This window comes from Rhipicephalus microplus, chromosome 1 (genome assembly GCF_043290135.1).
Source record: "Rhipicephalus microplus isolate Deutch F79 chromosome 1, USDA_Rmic, whole genome shotgun sequence".
Classification (NCBI taxonomy): Eukaryota; Metazoa; Arthropoda; class Arachnida; order Ixodida; family Ixodidae; genus Rhipicephalus; species Rhipicephalus microplus.
Window position 1 is genome coordinate 25,286,997 of NC_134700.1, and position 21,918 is coordinate 25,308,914.

General features: G+C 47.6%; 1 protein-coding gene across 18 annotated transcripts in view; it reads left to right on the forward strand.

Annotated features, from left to right (window-relative positions):
* LOC119178120 (uncharacterized) overlaps positions 1–21,918 on the forward strand; it is a 647,314-nt gene that overhangs the window by 518,438 nt on the left and 106,958 nt on the right. For all 18 annotated transcript variants that reach the window (XR_012894641.1, XR_012894638.1, XR_012894639.1 and 15 more), the window contains one exon: positions 10,611–10,811. Coding sequence is in view for 12 of the 18 variants with exons in the window: in XM_075891185.1 (XP_075747300.1) it covers positions 10,611–10,811 (201 nt within the window). In the remaining 6 variants the exon portion in view is untranslated. The remainder of the gene's footprint in view (positions 1–10,610; positions 10,812–21,918) is intronic.

A 21,918-nucleotide genomic window follows, 5' to 3' on the forward strand; every position in this document is an offset into this window, starting at 1 on the left:
CAGATTTGGTATATGTGACGCTAGCGAAACAGCCGCGAGCGCATCATGTGCTTGGCATGTAGTCATGTTGTTATATGACACGCATGTCATGATTTTCATGTTAGGGTATGTCGCTTGTGTTTGCCATGCAATCATGTCATACTATGCCAGTTTGGCAACATGCCATGTGAACGAAACCACTGCAAGAGCTGCAGGACTATGAAATGTTAATCATGACATTCATGACATCCATGCCATGATTTCAATGTTATGACTAGTTAAATATGTTCTTCATACAGTCATGTTATACCATACGAAGTTTGCTGTCGATACCATTGTCAAAACGGCCAGGAGAGATAAAAGTCGTCGCCGGCTAGACAGACAGACAGACAGACAGACAGACAGACAGACAGACCAGACAGGCAGGCGGGCAGGGCGGGCAGGCACATGCGCGTGCACGCACGCGCACACACACACACACACACACGCACACACACACACACACACACACACACACACACACACACACACAAAGTCGGCGAAGTTCGCTGAAAAATGCTTCGCATTTAATAACGTTCGATATAAACGTGCAAATTTTTATACTTTTGCGAAGTAATTTTATGGGGATAACTTGCGAGTTCGGCATACCCTAAAATTCGATATATGTGGGTTCGATATAACCGTGTTCGACTGTAGTGAAAGGGCCCCTGCTATTATTCATTTTGGGAGCTTTTCTCACTCTTGTGTTGTTTCGGCTGCTGCATTTTTTTTACCTGGTCTGCTGAAAAACGTATTAACGGGGTTCCAGTGTATGTAGCGCACAATAGTCGGTATTCAGGAGTAAATGCGGATTTTGCCTTGCTTGATTTAGCTCACAAAAAGTCTAAATTGCAGGGAATTAATGATATGGATACATTACACACCTTCGTTTCTAATAATAATAATACGTGAGGTTTTGCGTGCCATAAACACAATATAATTATGAGCCATACCGAAGTGGAAGGCTTAGGAAGTTTTTTACCGTGTGGTGTTCCTTAACATGCAGCAACATCGCTTAGTACACAAGCTTTAACCGCCGCGACCAGGGTCGTCTTTTTTCCTGTGTTTCTAGTATTCCTTGCACAGATACGTGTCACTCGGTCATTGGCTACTTTTCTAGCTAAAGTGATGCAGCCTGTTCATGAGAGCTGTCGAAGTGAAGCATGATAAAGCACCGATCAGAAACACGTGAAACTACTGACTCGGCTCCCTGTGACTGAAGGGAGGTTTGGGACAAACACCTGCGTCACCAACTGCTAGCGCCATAGCCGATTTGGCAGGTTAAAAATAACTAGAGCTCTCATAGGCGGAGAGAAGCATTCATCAGGCTACATCAAAAGAGAGATGCATCCTTTAACTCTTTCCTTGAGGGTATGTACAACAGGAGATTAAAAGTCTCTATCTACCCAGAAATGGCAAAAGCAGACATTGGTAATTCAAAGGCAAGGGCCTCAAGAAAAACCAACGGCAGAAGCGCTGACTCAATGGATTCAAAAAATGAATGGCAGGGTAGCAGCAAGAATCGAACCTAAGCATTTTGCATGGCAATCAAGTACTCTAGCACAGAGCCACACCACATCTCGAAACATCTTTTGAAAAAGACCTTTATGTTCGTGGAACATCAATTGTAGTTGCAGTGCTGGATATCTAATTAGATAACATGAAATATATTCTCCTATAATACGGTTGTCATGTCGGCTTGATGTCAGTTGTAGTTAGGCGCCATTCACTGAAATTTGTCTACGAAGCTCGATCCAGGGTGACTAACTTTGCAAGCATAAGAAATACATATATGCTTACCACTTCTGGTGTTGGCAATATAACCATGTTCCTGTTGGCATCATCATGCTGCTGTAAACAGCCGGTTGTACAAAACATACGCAAATGTTCAACATATGTCTGTGTTTAAAACATTTGTATCAACTATAGCATCATTAAACTCTGAAATCTCGGTAGAACGAACCCCACATCAACCAACTTTTCAGATTAACAATCTTTAAAAAAATCCTGCGCCAACTGCTAATAGTTTCATAGTAAAATTACTTCACTACTACATACTTTAGAATACCGAACTTTTCAGAATAACGAGCATTAATTTAGTTCCGCGTTATATTAATACCGCCTCAGTACTACGAACTCATGTTCTGAAATCTGTCACGACCACTGGAGCGGTACGCAAGCACACGACAAGGCTAACGGATATCTTGCTTCTCAGAAGGTGCACGACGGTGCAGAGAAAAAAAAAACAAAAGGGCGACTTTTTATTTTTTATGGCAGCGCTGATGCCGCAGGTTTACAAGTGCAGAGGCAAGAGGCGTGGGCAACACGGGAGGGCAAGGTCACCGAGGCAGAGGTATGGTGGCTAGAAGGAGAGGTGTCAGCATCAGCGTGCCGGAGAGCGAGCAAGAATTCATCCAGATGCGGCGATGCTGTGGTCGCTTTCAAAATGCCCCTCCTGGCGCGTAGCAGTCATTTTTTTTGTTGCAAATATTTCATGCTATCCTGCTGATTATAACAAAGTCTACCTGTCACAATTCTGGCGGCGCACTGCAAAGTGTGTGGAAAACTAGTGGTTTCAATTCACTTCATAGTATATCAGCTACGAAAAGTCACTAGCAGTGAGCTTGACTCCAAAACAAAATTCATGCAGTTTTCACTTTGATGCCGCAGTGTTCCCTGTGACTGGCAATGGAGGTAAAGATACTGGCAACCGTTATTTTTATGAGTTGCACAATCACAGTCTAATTTTACAAGCAAGACATTTATTTTCACGAAAGCGAAAAACAACATGAAAAATTAACACAACATATGCGTTAAAGTTGGAGAGAACTGCAAGTTATACGAAACTTGACTAAAGCAAGTGAATGAAGCAACTAAAAAGAACAGTAAATATACGATGATACGATGGGCATGCATACAAACATGACATTGAGATTTCATTGCCAAATATAGATACAGTTGCAAACCAGTTACCGAAAAAATTTATTTCTGCATATGTGAAACACAGCCAGACTGTGACATCACAATTGTTAATGGGAGATATATACCAATTTGAGCAAGACAATAGCAAAATCACAAGAAACAGCACAGTATGAGTAATGCACAATAACATAAAACCTTGTTTACTGAGTTTGCATTATGACAGTAATTAAGTCGTACGTCTTGACTTCAAGAACTTCATTTTTTTCTCTCTTTTTTTGATTGGATGCATTTTCTCCAGCAAGAAGAAAATGCATTCTGGTGAGTGTAAAGAATCTAATTATCTGATTTGTCACTTCCAATTTGTGGTGTTCAGTGTTCACAGCCGACCATATTTAACCTCTTCACATACAGGCAAGAGATAAGATCTGTTATGCTGTCACTTTTCAACTTGTTGAAACTGAAGCAATAGGTGAATGCATCTTCCATAGCTTTGACTAGGTCTCTCAAGGACTCGGACGGCTACAGAAGGCCACCTCTGTCTGTATGACGTGTGAGGAATGATTCTGTTGGAAGCAAGCTGGAATTCTGAGAGTGAAGCAAAAACCTGTTTCATGCATTGCACTTCGTCTTTTTCACCATCTTCCAGGACACATAGCCACTGACGTAATGAGTGATCCGGGAGTCACTTTTGCGTCCAATGCGATATCAGTATGGTCAGGGAGGGCTCCACAAGCAACAATCATTTTGTTATGGGGGTTTATTGAGGTACACAGCGACTGGGAAGATAGCAGCAGCAGCAGGCAAAGCGTAGCCAGGGAGCGAACAGCCGAGCGAGTCTGGCGATGCCAATGCGCTTCCGCATGTGTCCATTTTCTTCCTCACAATAACCCTCGGTATCGAGAGGTAGCCATCCTGGCGACCTAGAGAGAGGTCAGAAGGTCCTAAAACAGCTTGAGAAGAGTAATGTGGACTGTTTTTTGCCCCCAACGACGAAGGTCAAAAGATGACGTAACGGATGCAACCACATAATTCACAGGAGAGGTCTGCGCAACCACGCGGAAAAGTCCGTGATACTTCGGAAGAAGCTTAGACGAAAGGACGGGAGCAGCAACTGGTAGGACCCAAACCCACATGAGAAAGTCGACGGTGAAAGGGTCAGGAGGGATGTCGGTGTCGAGACGCTGTTTTTGGCAACACTGTCGGTCGTAGGTGAAAGAACAGGCCAGTTGTCGGCATTTTTCGGTGTGGTGAGCCACCGCAGACACATGCTGGTAGTCGTCAACGTACGGATGATATGGCAGAATTTTATCAATGGTGCTAGTGGTTTCGCGGCCGTATAGCGAGAAGAATGGTGAAAATCCGGTGGTGGCTTGGGAGGCAATGTTGTAGGCGAATGTGACGAACGGAAGAACAAGATCCCAATTGCAGTGGTCTGACGCAACGTACATCGACAGCTTGTCACCCAGAGTTCAGTTAAATCGTTCCGTTAATCCGTTTGTCTGTGGGTGATATGCGGTAATGGCGAGGTGAATAATTTTGCATTTGGATAGGAGCGATTGCAACATGTCTGAGAGAAATACACGGCCGCAATCACTGAGCAGTTCACGAGGGGCATCATGGTGGAGAAGAAAGCTGCGTAGAATAAACGAGGATACGTCCTTGGCTGTTGCAACAGGTAATGCAGCGGTTTCGGCGTATCTTGTCTTGTTATCCATGGCGACGACAATTCAGCGATTGCCAGCGCCAGTGCATAAGAGAAGCCCGTACAAGTCAATGCTGACGCGATCAAATGGGTGGGCTGGGCAGGGAAGCGGCTGGAGAGGTGCTGCGGAGAGGTGCGAGACTGGCTTGTGTCGTTGGCAGGCGAGGCATCAGCGGATGTATTTGCAGACGAAGCTGTACATTCCGCGCCAATAATAGTGTAGGCGAAAGCGCGTGAACATCTTGAACACGCCACCGGGGTCACACCAAGGGTCATTGTGGAAAGCGGAGCACAGATTGCGACGAAGATGGTGGGGTACGACCAATAAACTTGTGCAACTAACGTTGTGGTAGTTACGGCAGTATAAAAGACCATCGCGGATAGCGTAATGCTGCTCTTGGCGACGCAGTGCTCGTGGAGCCGGGGTGGTCAGGGGCCTTGACAAAAAGTTTAGAATTGTGGCGATCCATGGGTCATTTTGTTGCTTCGAGGCCATGTCCAAGATGTCAAGTGACAAAATATCGTGATTGTGATGAGATGCGCTTGCGTCTGAAATGAGTGGGAAGCGTGACAGGGCTTCATCATCAGAGTGTTGTTGGCCAGAACGATATACGACACAGATGTATTCCTGGAGTCGGAGGGCCCACTGAGCAAGGCGACCTGACGGGTTCTTGAGGTTTGACAACCAACACAAAGTTTGGTGGTGTGTTAGGACGTCAAAAGAACGGCTGTAAAGATAGGGGCGAAACTTCTGTAGAGCCCATATGATAGCTAGGCCCTCTTTTTCTGTTACGGTGTAATTTGTCTCAGGCTTTGTGAGTGCACGACTGGCATATGCAATCATGTATTCGGCGTTGGCATTGTCACGTTGTGCAAGCACAGCACCAAGGCCAACACCACTAGGATCAGTGTGAATTTCTGTGCGTGCGCTCGGAGCGAAGTGACGCAAAATTGGTGGAGATGTAAGCAGGTGTCAAAGTGTCGTAAATGCATCGTCACAAGCTTCTGACTAGGTAGGTAGTTCAATGTCGCCTTGGAGGAGTGCATTGAGAGGTGCGATGACAGTAGCAAAATTACGAACGAAGCGCTGAAAATAGGAGCATAGACCAATGAAGGTGCGCAGTGCTTTCAGGTTAGTAGGCTTCGGGAACTCGGATACGGCTCGAAGTTTAGCAGAATTGGGAAAAATGCCTTCTTTGGAAACGACGTGGCCTAGTATAGTTAGTTTTCTAGCGGTGAATAGACACTTTTTCAAGTTCAGCTGGAGACCGCCATTTCGGACATAGGTCAGAACTTGATGCAACCGTTGTAGATGGGTCGGGAAATCTGGTGCAAAGACGACAATATCATCTAAATAGCAGAGGCAAGTGTGCCACCTCAAGCCGCGTAAGATGCCGTCCATCATGCATTCAAAGGTGGCGGGCGCGTTACATAGATTGAATGGCATTACAGTGAATTCGTATAATTCACCTGGTGTTACAAACGCGGTTTTCGAGCAGTGAGTCTCAGCCATGGGCACTTGCCAGTAGCCAGAGCGGAGATCCAAGGAAGAAAAGAACTTCGCTCCCTGCAAGCACTCGAGTGCGTCATCAATTTGTGGCAATGGGTAAACATCCTTTCGGATAATCTTGTTAAGCCGGTGATAATTGATGCAAAACCGTATTGTGCCATCTTTCTGCCGAACAAGAACGACAGGTGATGCCCAAGGACTGTCGGAAGGTTGAATGACACTGCGTTTAGGCATGCCATTCACCTGGTCATCGATAAGGCGCCTCTCACTCACCGATACTCGGTAAGGACGCTGTCGAATGGGCGCATGGCTTCCGGTGTCGATAGTATGCAAAACAGTCGTGCAGACGAGTGCCCTTGCTTGGCAGTCAAAAGAGGAAGAGAAATCATCGAGCATATGAAGAAGTTGGTCTCGTTGTATCGTCGTAAGGTCGCTCGCTATAGCTGGTGTGAAAGATCACGGTAGTGGCCTAGGAGTTGATGTCTCGAGCATGGCCATATCAGAGGGTTTGTTCATGGTGTCGAATATCGAAGATGATGCCAGCGGCTTGGCATTGCCGAGGGTTTCTTGGCGTCTCCAAGTTGTTGGCTCGGGCGATGGATGGGTGATGTACATCACAGAGGTGCCTGAATGGCACTTGAGAACGGCAAATGGCAATGGCAGTGATCGGTAGTGAACTAGAAGTGTAGACGGTGCGAAAAGCACTGAGCCGCTGTTTTCAGAGTCACAAGAGATCGAGACAAGAACAGTAGTAGACTGGGCAGGCACAATGGTGTTGTCACAAACTGTGATTTTGCGACAAGTGTCCTTGTCATTGATGACATCTGTCGAAAATGGGAACAACTGGAGTTCAGCGCGTGTGCAATTCATGATCGCACGATATGTAGAGAAGAAATTCCACCCTAATATGACGTCGTGAGGACAAGATGGCAGCACAATGAATTCGATCACATAAATAAAACATCCTGGATGACGACACGGGCTGTGCAGGCACCGGATGGCTCGGCGTGCTGCGCGTTGACTGCACGAAGGGATAGTCCAGAAACAGCCGTCATGACTTTTTCGATATGGCGGCAAATGCGGGCATCAATCGCTGAAAGGGCTGCGCCGGCGTCGACAAGGGCTAGCGTCCTTGTTCCTTCTATAGCGGCTTGATTAAGGTTCCGGGAGAAATTTGAGGCCTTATGCACTTCGCCGGAACTGCAGTTCTCGTCTCCTGAACTGTGCTACTTAGTTTTCCTGGTGCACTGGGCTCCGCCGTCGGTGCATGGGGGAGAGGGAGCGGCGGCGAGGAGAAGGCAATCGGTGAGAGGATGGTGGGGTCCGGGAGGTAGGATCACATTCGTAGTCGTCTGAATAATTGTGGCGGGGTTGACGTGGCACATACGTGACTCATGGTGGACGCACACTGTTGGAGATAGGTGGTGCACGAAAGCAACAGTAATGGGCCACATGTCCAATAAGGCCACAATGAAAACAAATGGGATGGTTGTCTTGCATGCGCCAAGGGTCGTTGGCTCGTGCGTACTGTACGACTGGGCGGGCGGGCGGCGATACTGGCGGGCGAATAGGCGGATTACGAGGGCTGTAGCCTTGCATCACAGGCCTAGAAGCGACTGCGGCATACGTCAGGGGAGCAGTAGTCGTAGCCTGATGGATCGAAGACGAGACCTCTTCGGCGACCTGGTCTCTGATGATGTTTTGGAGAGGGGGCGCCAACGCAGAATTTGACTGTTCATGAACAAGCGGCATCAGCGAAAGCTGGCGAGCGACCTCTTCACGAACAAAATCCTTAATCTGTAGCAGCAGAGATGAGTTGTCAGGAGCAACAGCCAATCCCGACATTGAAGTCGCCTGTGAATGAGAGCGGCGCATGGCTGTGCGTTGTTTGCGCAGTTCATCAAAACTTTGGCAAAGACTAACAAGTTCAAACACTGCGGACGGGTTTTGTGCCAACAGCATCTGAAAAGCTTCGTCTTCAATCCCTTTCAAGATATGCCTGATCTTATCAGCATTGGCCATTGCAACATCAACGCAATTACACAGGTCGACAACATCTTCAATGTAGCTGGTGAATGTTTAACCATTCTGCTGTGCGCGGCCACGCAACCGTTGCTCGGCTTGAAGCTTGCCAACAGCGGGGCACCCGAATACTTCCGTCACGTGCGTTTTGAAAGCAGCCCACGTCGGGAAGTCACGTTGGTGGTTTGGATGCCACATGCTGGCGAAGCCACTCAAATAAAATGACACATAGCTGAGCTTCGCAGCGTCATCCCAGCGGTTGATCACGCTTACCCATTCGTATTCAGCGAGCCAGTCTTCACCATCCTCCTCTTCTGTACCGTCGAAGATTGGTGGGTTGCGTTGACGCGATGGGCCAGGGCAGACCAATGTGGGCACCAGGACAGCAGGTTGTTGTTGCGGTTGATTTGGTCCTTCATCTGGCATTGCAGAGGCTGGCTTGAGTTTCCGGCTGCGAAGTTACAGGTTGGCACGACCCAGCAGCTCCACCACTTGTTATGGGGGTTTATTTAGGTACACTGCGACCGGGGAGATAGCAGCAGCAGGCAAAGCATAGCCAGGAAGCGAACAGCCGAGCGAGCCAGGCGTTGGCAATGCGCTTCCGCATGTGTCCATCTTCTTCCTCACAATTTCAAGAACCTCATTGAGGTGCCCCACATCTAGTAGCTCATCCAGCTTATTGTGCAGTTTTATTGAATTATTGTGGATGCCGGGACAAAGAAGGCTGTTCAGAACTCTGGAAGGTATGTTCCCACTGGAAAGTGGCTGTGCCAAACTGTAAAAACTCAGGCAATTCACGGAGGTCAAAAACTGTGTCGGCGTAGGGTGATCAATCGAGCCAGACATTTGCATTTGCTTCAGAATACCAAAAAGATTTTTAACGCGTCTTGGCAGAGGCAAGACGTCACCAAGTATTTATAGCCCAAGATTTTTGTGACATAGTGCAGGATGGAAAGGGTGCTGGTTAGAATGACACGGACTCCTTCGGTTGTTGACTCACTCAGGAACCCACCCTCTTTAGTAGGGACAGATTTTTCGCAAGTTGCTTAGAACCCATTGATAACATGGTTGTAGCCATGTACAACGAATATTTCGTCGAAATGAGCTTTGCACACAACGCAGTTCATTTCCAGTGGTTTGTCAGCACGGGGAATCGCACACTCCCAAGCCTTGCGCCGTTCATTGTTGGAGAGAGCAGAGAAGAGAGACGCTTTCTTCCCTCATATCCATATTGCATATTCGCATTGCATATCCCGCATTGCATTCAGGTGCAAAGCAGTGTCTTTGCTGTTCACTCATCACTGTGTCATGGTCACATTGGCATGTATTGATCCCGAACAAGTCGAAATAGGCGCAGCACAGACGTTGCAACTTGTTAGCACACGAGCAAGCGAGTCTAAAAGTAAAAGTGCTGCTGGCGAGCACTCTCGTCCGATCTCAGTGGTGACTTGGGTGCCGCCCCGCGGCAAAATGAAATACCAGCACCCCTCCTTTCAAGGCACGGCCGGGTCGATGCTGACACCTCTCCTTCCAGCCTCCATAGCAGGGGGCAGAGTGGGAGTTGCGGAGCAGGAAGCATGGGTGTGGAAAACCTGCGACAGCGAGGGAACAGAAAACGAAATGCGAGGAATTTTCTTTTTTAGCACTTTTTGTTGTTCGGAAGAGACGATGACAGCCGGGACACTTCGGGTTTTTCTTTTTTTTTGTCACTTTTACATGTGCTCTAGCACTAGGAGGCCTTGTTTGTCAGTTGTGTTTATCGGTTTTCAATGATTACTTATTGCATCTGCAAAGCAAGTCGGCGTTCGCGTTTCAGTGCTACTACGAATGAATTTGTCTCTGCTTGCGACAAAGAAGTGGAATTAGTTTTCGCTAAGCGAGAAAGTGGATATTCTTCAGCAACTGGAAGGCAAAAAGCAGGCTGTTGTGACCAAAGAACCGAATCACACCTCAGGAATGTGGATGAGCTAAGGCCCTTTGCGCTGCAAAGTTTGTGCTGCACGTGTAAAAGAAAAAAACACACACTTTTTCAAAGTAAACATGCATTTTTGGGTGTTCACTTGTGCATTAGTTTTTTTCTCGTGAAAAACAAGTTCAAGGACCCACCGTTGTAAAGGTAAGTCGTTTTGGTTGGTGGAAAATAAGTATTTATGGTTAATTTTTGGGCTTTCACCATAACAACCTTTCAAAATAACGAACAAATTAATGTGGCCCCCTGAAGTTCGCTATACCGATATATCACTGTAGCATCCTTTGGAATGTTTCCTTGAAGAATGAATGACGAAGCAGTCACTTTTCCTGCACACGCTTCGCATAACATCGATTCTCATGGTATACGGGATCTGCCGAATTTTCTGTTCTTTTTCTTTAAAGATGCATGTGCTCACAGTCTGGGGAATCGATGCTCACAGCATCTGCCCTAATGCCTGTTTGTAGGTTCTGTGCCCCTGGAGCCATCTTTGGGAACTGAGCGACAGCCAAGCCGTGCTGCTGCAAATGGGCCCAGCTTTGCAATAGTACTGGTGGCGTTGGTGTGCCTGGCAGCACTAGTGCTGCCATTGGAAGGAGCAAGTGGCGGCAGCCATCCGTACCTGCAGCTAACCCATCAGCAGAAGCTGGTAGCTGCGTACATACTTGGTATGTGTCTCTGCTGCTGTTTTTGATGCATTTGCTAACTGGTTATAATGTATATATAAGATCAGTGCGCATAAACACGAGGATAGGAGAGGAAAACTGGCTGAAATCAAGCCTTGTATGCCACGTGCAGCCAACTAAAATTTTGAGAACGTACAAATGTAAAAAAAAAATGACTGTCACTAAGTGAATGATGTTAAAGGAGCTTGCTCAGAGTTCATCGGGTAACCCACAAATTATTCGTACACCTCTCCTATCGTCATATTTAGGTGTGACAATGTTGCTATGTAATGTGGTGGGGCAAGATATAGATTTAATGAGTAACTGCCACAAAGAATTGGCAACCTAACAAGATGATTGTAAGCAGCCTCTCGCGCAAGTGCTCAACACAAACCCATCTTTATCATCTTCGGAGAGGCTCACGCTTGCTTATGTTGATAATGCATCGTAACATTATTGCCCCGCGGCAAATGCGCCATCACGGCGCATGGTATGGCGGCAATAAACTGGCAGGGTGATACGGTTGCAGTCTGGGAACGTGGACAGCGTTCGTAGGGGTGAGGCTGTCGAAGAGGCAATGTCCAGGGGCGTGATCTTGCAATTCACATTACTGAGTTGTTCTATAACACTTTTTTATAAGTCTTGTTGTAGCTTAGTGGGAGCTTCTCTGATAAGCCAACTTGGCAGTTTGGTGTACATAGGAGGGCCAGAGACCCCGGTGGAAAGTGCACGCTTTGGTGGCGACTCATAACGGTCGTTTTGGTGCACTTGCGACAAATTTAGCCGATTATAAGCAAGCTGGTGTGCTGCGTGGGCTTGAGCAATGAAATCGCTGGCGTACTCAGTAGGCAAGGGGGCAGCCGAAAGAAGTGTGTCAAATGATAACGCTGGATGTCGGCCAATTAGAAAATAAAACGGCGAATAACTAGCAGTGTCATGTCGTAAAGAGTTGTTCTCAAAGGTGACAAAGGTGAATGCTTGTCCCATTCATGGTGATCTGGTGAAACGTACACTGAGAGCATCTGCATCAGTTCAGACGCTCGGTTAATCTATTCGTCTGTGGATGATAAGTGGTGGTTAACATGTGCTCAGTGGAGCAGGCACGGAGGAAGTCATCCACAACATGTGAAAGGAAGTACCTTCCTCGATCAGTAAGCAGCTGTCGTTGGGTGTCGTGATGAAAAATGAGTTCATAAAAAAAAAGAACAGTGACGTCAGTGAAACAGCTTGTCGGCAGTGCTTGAGTGATGGCAAAGCTGTAGGAGGCCGGACGGTAGCAGACAGGGGTGCTTGTGGCGTTGGCAGCATTCACAAGCTGTGATGAAGCGAACCACTGAACGGTAAAGATTGGGCCTGAAAAAGCGAGGTTGCACACGATTGTAGGTACAAGGGACACTGAGGTGACCGGCTGTATGTACGCCGTGCAGTTGTTCGAGAACGCTGGTATGTAATTGATGGGGAAGCACCAGTGGTAATTTCCGGCCATCGGCGTTAAAGCTGCGACGGTACAGATTGTTGTTGTGCAACTTTAACAGGCCAACGGAACACGCTGCCAATCCGCCGGCTCTTCGCTTGCTCAAAACGGCGGCATTTCTTAATAGTGGCATCCACTGTAGAATAATTTTTGTAGATGAAGTTGTTGAGTGAGTCATGTGCGATCCCCTTAAGAATATGCCCAACCATGTCGGCCGGACTACTCCGAAGTGCGCCTACTCCAGCGGTCCTCACGCTGCCTCGTCGAAAGACTGTCCTCAAATCCAAAAGGAGCACGCGGTTCTCAGACAAATGGCCCGAGACAACTCGACACACAGGGAGGTAGCCAAAGTAGTCCGGCGTCGGCGTCCACGTCGGCATCATCGAAAGTCTTCAAAAAAGGCACATTCTCGAAATGCTAGTTCCCACTTTTCAGTGGTTCCACCCTGTAGCACCACGAAAGGACCCATCACTTCTATGAAAGAAGCGGAGAAGCCTCCTCTTCCGGAGGAATGGCCCAAGCTCGTGACCCGCTTTTCTGCCAAGGAACCTCAGCAGGTTGCGGCCACACCAGAGCCGTCTCCAGCCATGGAAGATTTGCCTAAAACAGATCATCAAGTGATCTTGGTGCTGCGTTCCCTCATAGAAGCCATCCGAGCAATATTAGTCGACATGAAGACACCATTTGCTCGAAGCGCACTTGGAGTATTGGACGCCCTAAGCCCAGTGCTTGAATCTCTCAACTAGGAAGATGGCTACTCACACCTCATCATTTCGTGAAGAAGTCAAGGCTGCATCCGTCATCCAATGGAACGCCAGAGGACTAAAATCCCCCCTTTCAGATTTTCGTCAGTTTGTGTTTACCAACGTGTTTCTACTCATCGTCATTTGTGAACCCGATTTGTCGAAACCAATAAGACTTTCAGGATACGAAGCTGTCATCTCTTCAACGAACGGTGCGTGCAGCAAAATCATCGTCTTTGTTCGTCGTGAACTGAAGTATGTTGTGCAACTGATTGCGCCTCACGATGACAATCAGTATGTCTGCATCACTGTGAAAAAGAACAAACTCATGTTTACTCTCATAGACGCTTATATATCGCCTTCGAATAATCTCGATTCCAGGAGATGAGCGGATATTTTGAGAGTGTGTCCTGCACCATGGGTCATCATAGGTGATTTCAATGCGCACCATTACGCATGGGGAAGTACGCGGACAAATGCAAGAGGACGCAGGTTAGCAAACATCGCCTACAACTATGGCCTTACTCTCCTGAACGACGATAGCCCCACTTTTCTTTGAGGGGTGACATACGGCAGCTGTCTCGACCTTGCTTTTGTTTCCAACTCCCTCTCGAGATATGTCAAGTGGTTTCCAGATGTTGAGACACGAGGAAGTGATCACATTCCAGTCTACCTTAACATCAAAGGCTTGTCTCGTTGTGGCCCACGAATGAGCATTCGAGCAGTCCAATGGACCAACTTCAAATCAGACATGGCAGATGCTTGCAGCGATGGCCTGTGATCTTGGTTAGAGCAAACAATTAAGAGCACAATGCAAAACGCCACTCGCACAGTGACAAATATCTTCCGCACGAAACAACTTTGACATAAAGTTAGAGCGACGCCGAGCACTTTGACGCCGGGCAGGGCATCGGTATCGGCGTACAAAATCAATTCGCGATCTTAGGGCAGCCAGGAACATGCAAAAGAAGATTCGGCGTCACATGGATAGATTAGCGTCGGTACGATGGACAACGTTTCGTCAGTCACTAGACCCTCGCAAGCCACCCACACATTCGAAAAACGGTGCAAAGTCTGTGTCACCCTACAAAACAGCCTTTTCCATTCAAAGCGCTCGCGCTGTTTCAAGGGAGGCAAGACATCGATGTGGCAGAAGATTTCTGTGCGCAGATCGCCAACCAAGCCACTCGTCCAGATTCTCCAGTGAAAGCTGACGTCCCCCGTTCCCTTCCCTTGACTACCACATGGACCTCCCCTTTTTGATGGAGGAGCTCGAAATGGCACTAGGTCTCTGCAGGCGTTCAACTTCTCCGGGCCCAGATGGTATTCCGTACCGAGCCTTGTGCAACCTTGGGGAAGGTGCAAGGAAAGAACTGTTGGGCCTTTACAACATCTCGTGGCAGGATGGCAATGTTCCTGAGGACTGGAAAGTAAGCCGCTTGTTACCCATCTTGAAGCAGGGCAAATCCCCACTATAACTCGCCTCATACCGCCCAATAGCACTGGCCAGCTGCGTAGGGAAGATAATGGAACGGATGATACTGGAGTGGCCACCTGGAGTGGTATCTTGAATACTACAAGATTTATCCGAATTCTATGGCTGGTTTCCGATGCGACCGCTCTTCCATTGACAATGTCGTTGATCTAGTTTCGTACGTTTAGCACGAAAGATCTCGTAAGCGACTATCGACAGCTTTGTTTCTAGATGAGAAAGGCGCGTATGATAATATACTACATGAAGCCATTTTGGGTGCTCTTGCGGTGGTTGGCCTTGGTGGTCGAGTCTTTCAGTGGATTTCGAGTTACCTGGCTGCAAGATCGTTTGTGTTAACAGAAGATGGCCCAACTACGCGACGCTATACTTCCAAGGGTGTTCCTCAAGGCAGAGTTCTTAGCCCAATGCTTTTCAATCTTGCACTAATTGGCCTTGCTGAATACTTGCCAAGTACCATTAAAATCTCAATATACGCAGACGACATCTGTGTCTGCACTTTGGCAGTCACACGTCCTCTTAGCCCAATGCTTTTCAATCTTGCACTAATTGGCCTTGCTGAATACTTGCCAAGTACCATTAAAATCTCAATATACGCAGACGACATCTGTGTCTGCACTTTGGCAGTCACACGTCCTCAGATACGTTCGTGGCTTCGAAGAGCAGCAACTATGATTGCCAACTACTTGTTAAAACAAGGTCTCAGCATATCACCAGAAAAATGCGCGCTGGTGGCCTTCACTCGCAAAGCAATGACCTCTTATGTCATTTCAATTGGCGGGCGTTCGATTTCTTACGCCAGAATCCACCGGTTTCTGGGCATCAATATTGATAGGGACCTCTGTTGGAGTTCGATTGTGGCCTATATGAAGAAGCACCTGACTGCTATTTCCCAATTGTTCAAGTTTCAAGTTTCTGGCTGGAAAGACGTGGGGGATGTCAGTAAAAGCAATGATGGAGCTCTACAGAGCTCTATTTCTGTTTCTTGAGATATAGCTTGCCCGTGCTTAGCAATACCTGCAAGACCAATGTTCGTGTTCTACAGGCAGTACAAGCTCAAGCACTGATGGTGTGCCTTGGTCTGCCCAGATGTGCGTCAACAGAGGCAACAATCGCAATCGCTGGTGACTATCCGATACAAACTTACATTGTTGTAGAAGTCCTGAGAACGCACATCAGACACTTCGCACATGCTCCCTGTCATCACCTTGCACTGTTGCCTTCATAGAGGCGCCAAGCATCGTTTGCTAAAATGATTGTGAAGTACAACGAGAAACTTCCCTCTGGCTTCACTCCTGCATCTAAACCATCAATAACCCCTTGGTGTCTTATTCTACCCACAGTGCATCTTGGTGTACCAGGGATCCGAAGGAAATCTGAGCTTTCATCGCCCATGCTGAAACAACTGTCTGTTCTTCTTTGGCACTAGAAATATTCAGACAGTGTACATATATATACCGATGGCTCCTTGAACCGCCAGTGTTCGTCAGGTGCAGTAGTTGTCCCAGCAAGAGGTGTTACCATCAGCTTTAGGACTGACCACTCCACGGCATCTGCAGCAGCGGAACTAGCTGCTTTGCGTGCTGCATTTTGTGTGTCGGGAACCACCGCAACAGTGGTCGATTTTCAGCGACTCAAGGGCTGCCCTACAATCTGGGCTCTTAGCACTACGTCGCGGGCCGTACGAAGAACTTGCTTTCGAAATTCGATGCCTTCTCCACACTTCACACGGGAAAGGGCATAATGTGACGTTTCAGTGGCTGCCAAGTCAGTGCGGCGTCATAGGGAACAAAGAGGCCGATACTGCCACACGGGCAACTCTCGAAGGAACACGAGAAGAAGCCATACCACTTCCGTGGACCGAAGCAGCCAGTAATCTTTGACGACTTGTGCGGGAAGTCACGTTTTCACTATGGTTCCCACCAAGCAACGAGACGAATCGTCACCACCACCTGTCCTCTTTGATGGCTCTCCACATGCCCACTGGGCTCGACCGAAGAGAAGCCACTCTTCTTCATTGCTTATGGCTAGGAGTGGCATTTACGAAATCTCATTCTTTTGTCATAGGAATGGCAGACAACGCTCTTCGCAATACCTCTAATTGCGAAGAGACGCTACATCACATCCTGTGCGACTGTCCGTTGCAGGAGATCCAGAGACAGTCACTGCCATCCGTTCTTGTGCACATCGACAACAGCCAAATGTCTGTGGACACTATTCTGTCAAGTGCCCGAGAGAAGACATTGCAACAAAAGGTGACAAAAGCTCTGTTGAAATTCCTACGCGACACGGACTTGAACAAGTGGCTGTAACAGCAATGTCACTCACCGCAAAAGACAAGACTGGACAATGACTGAGTGTGCACGCGTGTGCTGCCGAATGTGCTGTGTTCATCTCTTTTCCCTCTCTGCTCTCCATTATTCATCTCCCCTATCCTTCTCCCATGTGCAGGGTAGCAAACCGGCTGCCTAAGGCTAGTTAACCTCCCTGCTGTTCTTTTCCTCCTATTTTCTTTTCCTTCCTTGTCGGCCTCCGGCAGTTCAGCATTGGCTTTTCGACACAACACTAACACGTCTTCTATATAGAGACGTACGACTCCGCCGATGTCTGTGCTTGAGATGCCAGCATTTTGTTCGCCGCCATTTTTCATCGGATAAGCTTCCCAAACAAGTCAAGAATTTTTTCTTTGCACGTCACCCTGCTCCCAAGTTCAGTTTTGTGGTTCTCGTACTACACATTCGCAGTTCCCTTGAGGTAGAAGATAAGATAGGCTAGCATAAGAGGCGGCCCCAACGATTGCGAGCACTCATGCGTTCGTACTCTGCCAGCCAATCCTCCACGTCTGCTTCATTGGAATTGCCTGAACGATCAAACACGCCAGGGCTCTGTGGGTGTGCCAGGACGACGGTTGTTGACGCAGGAGCAGATTCAGTCTCCGCATCTTCTTTATCGTCGGTGTGGCCGGGTTTTAAAGACGCCGTTGCGGCCAGTGCGGCCGGTGCAGATAGAGACACGGAGAATCGGCAGCCAAACAAGATAGCTGTGAGCAGCCTCGCGCGCAAGCACTCAACACACAATTGTGTTCAACATCTTCGGAGTGTCTCACCCTTGCTCATGTTGATGACGCACCGTAACAATATATTCATTGCATACACAATGTTCAATTAAGGGGACATGCTACTCGAAAAACGATTTTCTTTAATAAGAGTCTGAATTTAACACAAATTGGCATGCTAAAAGAGTTTTTTCTCCTCTTTTCAAATATGTCCTTTATATTCATGTAGATTGCTTGGTTTTCTTTCTGCAGGTCAGATACTGCAAAATTATGGCCATTGTTATGGAACAATTCTGACCTATAAAAATTTGAGATAAAGCATGCAGATATAGCTGACTATGATCCTTTGGAACTGTAGAGTGCAAAAAACTATATAAATTTTGTGTGTAAAAAGATGAAATACAATAATAAAATAGAAAAATTTACTATGGCTCTAGTTGCCAAGGGCTTTCAATGTTATGTAACTTTTGAAAAACATAATCAAGCAGCACTGACAATCTGAATAGATACTTGCACTCTATGGGCCTTCATCATGCTATGTGCGAAATTTCATAGAGGTATGACAATTCTAAGTATACGAACTAGCGTGTATAAGAAGCACAGATCACACAAAACTTCAAAAGGAGAAAAACGCATTTGAAAGTTTGAAACCTTTTTTTTTATCACAGAGTTGTTAGAAATGCATAATCTTTGGCCATAATGTTCAACAGAACTTTGAAAAGCACGGCAAGTTACTAGAACTGTCCTGCAGCATAGGTTGTGCCCTCACGGTCCTTGCGAGCACTCTCTTCTAGCCGTGCCCTTTTCACCCCACGACGACGGTGGGCCCTTGCTTCTGCTGTCAGACGCTCGGACATTCTCTTGATGCGCCTCGCATCGCGGGAATCGCTGAAAGTAACTAGATCTCTAGATGGCAGTATGTTGAGCTCTTCCAGGATGTGCTCGAAAGTAGCATGACCGTTGTTGAACCACAGGATTGCCATAGCTGCGGCAGTTTCGACAACCGTTCGGGAGACAAACTTAGTCTTGGGGCAAAGTAGCCAAATTTTGCTGTTCAGGGATTTCGATGCGTTCTGGGTTTTCCCTTTGATGCATCGAGCAAGGAACTTCTCATCCGTTAGCCGCTTATAAATGGGCAAAACAGCCAATTCCTGTGCTTTTGTCAGGAGAGGTGTGTGGCGTGGTGCAGGTTCACCAAGTGCTTCAGCGCGTTGATGTTTGCACCACGACTCTGTTCCTGCAGGGCAAAACTTGTGGCTGCCAGCATTGTCAGTAGAGCATGAGTGGAAGTACGAAGCCCATACTGCAGTATACATATCCCGTACACTCCCCCTGTTGCTTGTTATGGCAATCTGATAGTATGTTTGGAGCTTCTGAAAGGCTGGCTCTTTCATTTTCTGCCCTCGTGGTAATGGCACATGCAGCTTCCGTAGCGCGGTGCCAAGTCTCTTGGCCACATGATTAGTGCAGTCTTCTTTTTCTATATTGACAGCACCATAGACTTTTGACTCTGCAACTGCACTATATGCTTTGCTGTCACCGTCACTCAAGAATGTCATGAAATGCAGTGGGGTGTCATAAGTCAATGTTCTCTGCCAAATGCGCATTGCAGCCTCCGTTTCCATGGCATGAGAGGAACAGTCTGCATTTTTTTCACAGACTGGGCCATGGAATGCCTGCCACACTTCCTCGTCTGGGCCCATATCCTTGTGCCTACTGCATGTCAGGCAGTAATTTCATATGACCTCGAAGTCTAAGCAGAGGCCAGTATCTAAGGAGATAACTGCGCCAATCCCGTTGTGGCTTTTGTGGCCCCTCTTCTGCCTAGTGCCGTCGAACATAACAGCCACATCAGCTTCGCCTGCTACTTCTTTCGTCAACTCTCTGGATCGGCGCAAGTTTTCACTCACAGCTGCCATGGCAGCGATGTGCACCTTCTTTGCTATCGAAAAAAATCCTCGGTGGTGCATTGGCTTAGGGAGTCCAATAATGGAGCAAAATCTCGACAATCGCTCATGCCCAATGTCGACAGCGCGTGCAGCCACCACTGCCTTCACATTTACAGCGAAACTATCTCGGGAGCTCCCACTGTCGTACCGTTGGCTCACTCGGCTGCTGCCGTCCGCCGTAACACGCAGTGACGTATAGGAGCACAAAAGAACAGTCGCTGAGCATTCGCTGTTTTTGCAATGAAGTTCGAGAAGCGACGAAAGTCTTTTGCGCTTTCCTGCCGGCTCCCGAACGGCAAGTTTTTGAATACCGCAAGCAGGGCATGCCGCAGCTGTCACAAGTGCCGTCAGCAAGAGAGTGTCGCACAAAACTGTCTTTGCACAAACCTCATCGCGCTGTCTTTCGTCTTTTTCGAAGAAGCCGAGTTTCTTTTCCGAAGCACTGACGAAAGAAAGCGCAGCGTCAATCCCTTCATCGCAGCCACTCGCTCGCACACTCGTCGATACCGCCGTCAGGCCTAGCACACGTAGGCGCGTTCTCGTTCGTCGCCGTCGTTCGGGGCGCTTTACGCCGCCTTCCCTTGAACTTGTGCTTCGTTCGAAACTTCTGCGGTCTCACGTTGCACTTTTTTGGGCTTGTCATCGCGGAAATATGCGTAGACGCGCAGAAAAGCAGACGGACCAAATGCCGATGGCCGCCACCAACACAGCTGACAATGACTCAGTAGCCAATGGCGATGCGGCTTAGGGTGCCGCGCGTTTCAAACCGCTCAAACCACGTGATAAAAAGGCCTCGTTTTTTATTTTTTTTGCCCACGTACGAAACTGGCGGTCGTTGGAGCTGTAAGAAGAAGGCCGGACGCAACTTTCCCCACCGATCGCGATGGCGGGCGGCACTGCGACGGGGAGCAGCGCGCAGTCAAAGATGGCCAATATCGGCGCCAATTCACGAAATTTTGAGCCACCGCGATGCCTTCATACACATTTTTTTGCATTTTGCGGTTCAAATTTAGTTTTGAAATTTTCACAGATGAAAGAAGAAGGTTTGATGATTACAATGCAATAAAAATCAGAAATACGAGAAATTTCGCTAAAAACGCGATTTTTCGACTCGCATCTCCCCTTAATTTAAGTTTGTATGCACTATATACATTTCGAGGAACTGTATACATTTTATATGTACCAAAGGTGTGCCCTTGTGCCATAATATCCCACTATTCATCATTCTAAAGTACAAGAACGGCGTTCCTTCGTGAGCTCGAGGACTCGCTTCCCTTTAAAAAATATTTCTTTTGATCACTAAAGCATGTTGTCAAGAGATCATCGATGATGGGATGCAACCGAATGTTCGAGAAGGCAACATCGATATAGGTGACCCTGAAGGTGGTGGAACACTTGCAGTTGTACAATATGCATTAGAGAGCATAATTGATTGATATGTGGGGTTTAACGTCCCAAAACCACTATATGATTATGAGAGACGCCGTAGTGGAGGGCTCCGGAAATTTAGACTACCTGGGGTTCTTTAACGTGCACCCAAATCTGAGCACACGGGCCTACAACATAATCAGAGAGCATAACTTGACATCATACGTTGTACAGTGAAACCTCGTTAAACCGCAGTTGGTCGGAGCTCGGAAAAAGTACGTACTAAACAGTAGTACTGCTTAACCGAAATAGTGTCAGGTCGCTCACTTACCTGTAAAAAAAAAAAAGAAACCTTCAGGGAGTGCGAAGAAAGAAAAAAAAACGTACAGTAATTTATTAACTTCGCGTGACAAGGTCTGTAATCTTCATTTGACGACGTGGCGGCCTAGCAGCAACGACAGCGGCCTCAAACTCACTTATGCTGTGAGCCAGCTTTTCCGCCAGCCCCCTCTTCTCGGCAAATACCGGCATGACGCTGATGCAATGTGCAGCTTCAGCCACTGTCGGACCTAGATCACCCGTGTTGTTGCTTTCCATGTCGTCCTCATCACTATGATTTGGCAACACTTCAAGAACCAAGGCAGCAATGGCTTCGTCGGATATATCCGGAGATGTCTGCACATCGCTTTCTGCGTCTCTGAAGTCAGGGAAGGAAATGCCTTCCGTAACGCCCTGCCGCTCCAGCATTTCAGCTAGCAGAGTTTTGCAAGCTTCGTCTTCTACGTCCGAAGTCTGGTCGACGGTGTCACTGGCGTCATCTGCGTCGCCTGCACACACACTGAAGCCAGCACGCTTGAAGCTTGACATAGATCCCGACACTGCCCGCAGGACGTTTTGCCTCTTTGCTGCAGACGGCTCGTACGAACCCATTGATGTGCATGTTTCCAGTGTTCTATGTGTCCGTGAAGCAGAGCTTGTCGGCTGCAGTCAGGACAGGATCATACGTTTTTTTATTTTTTATTTTTTTAT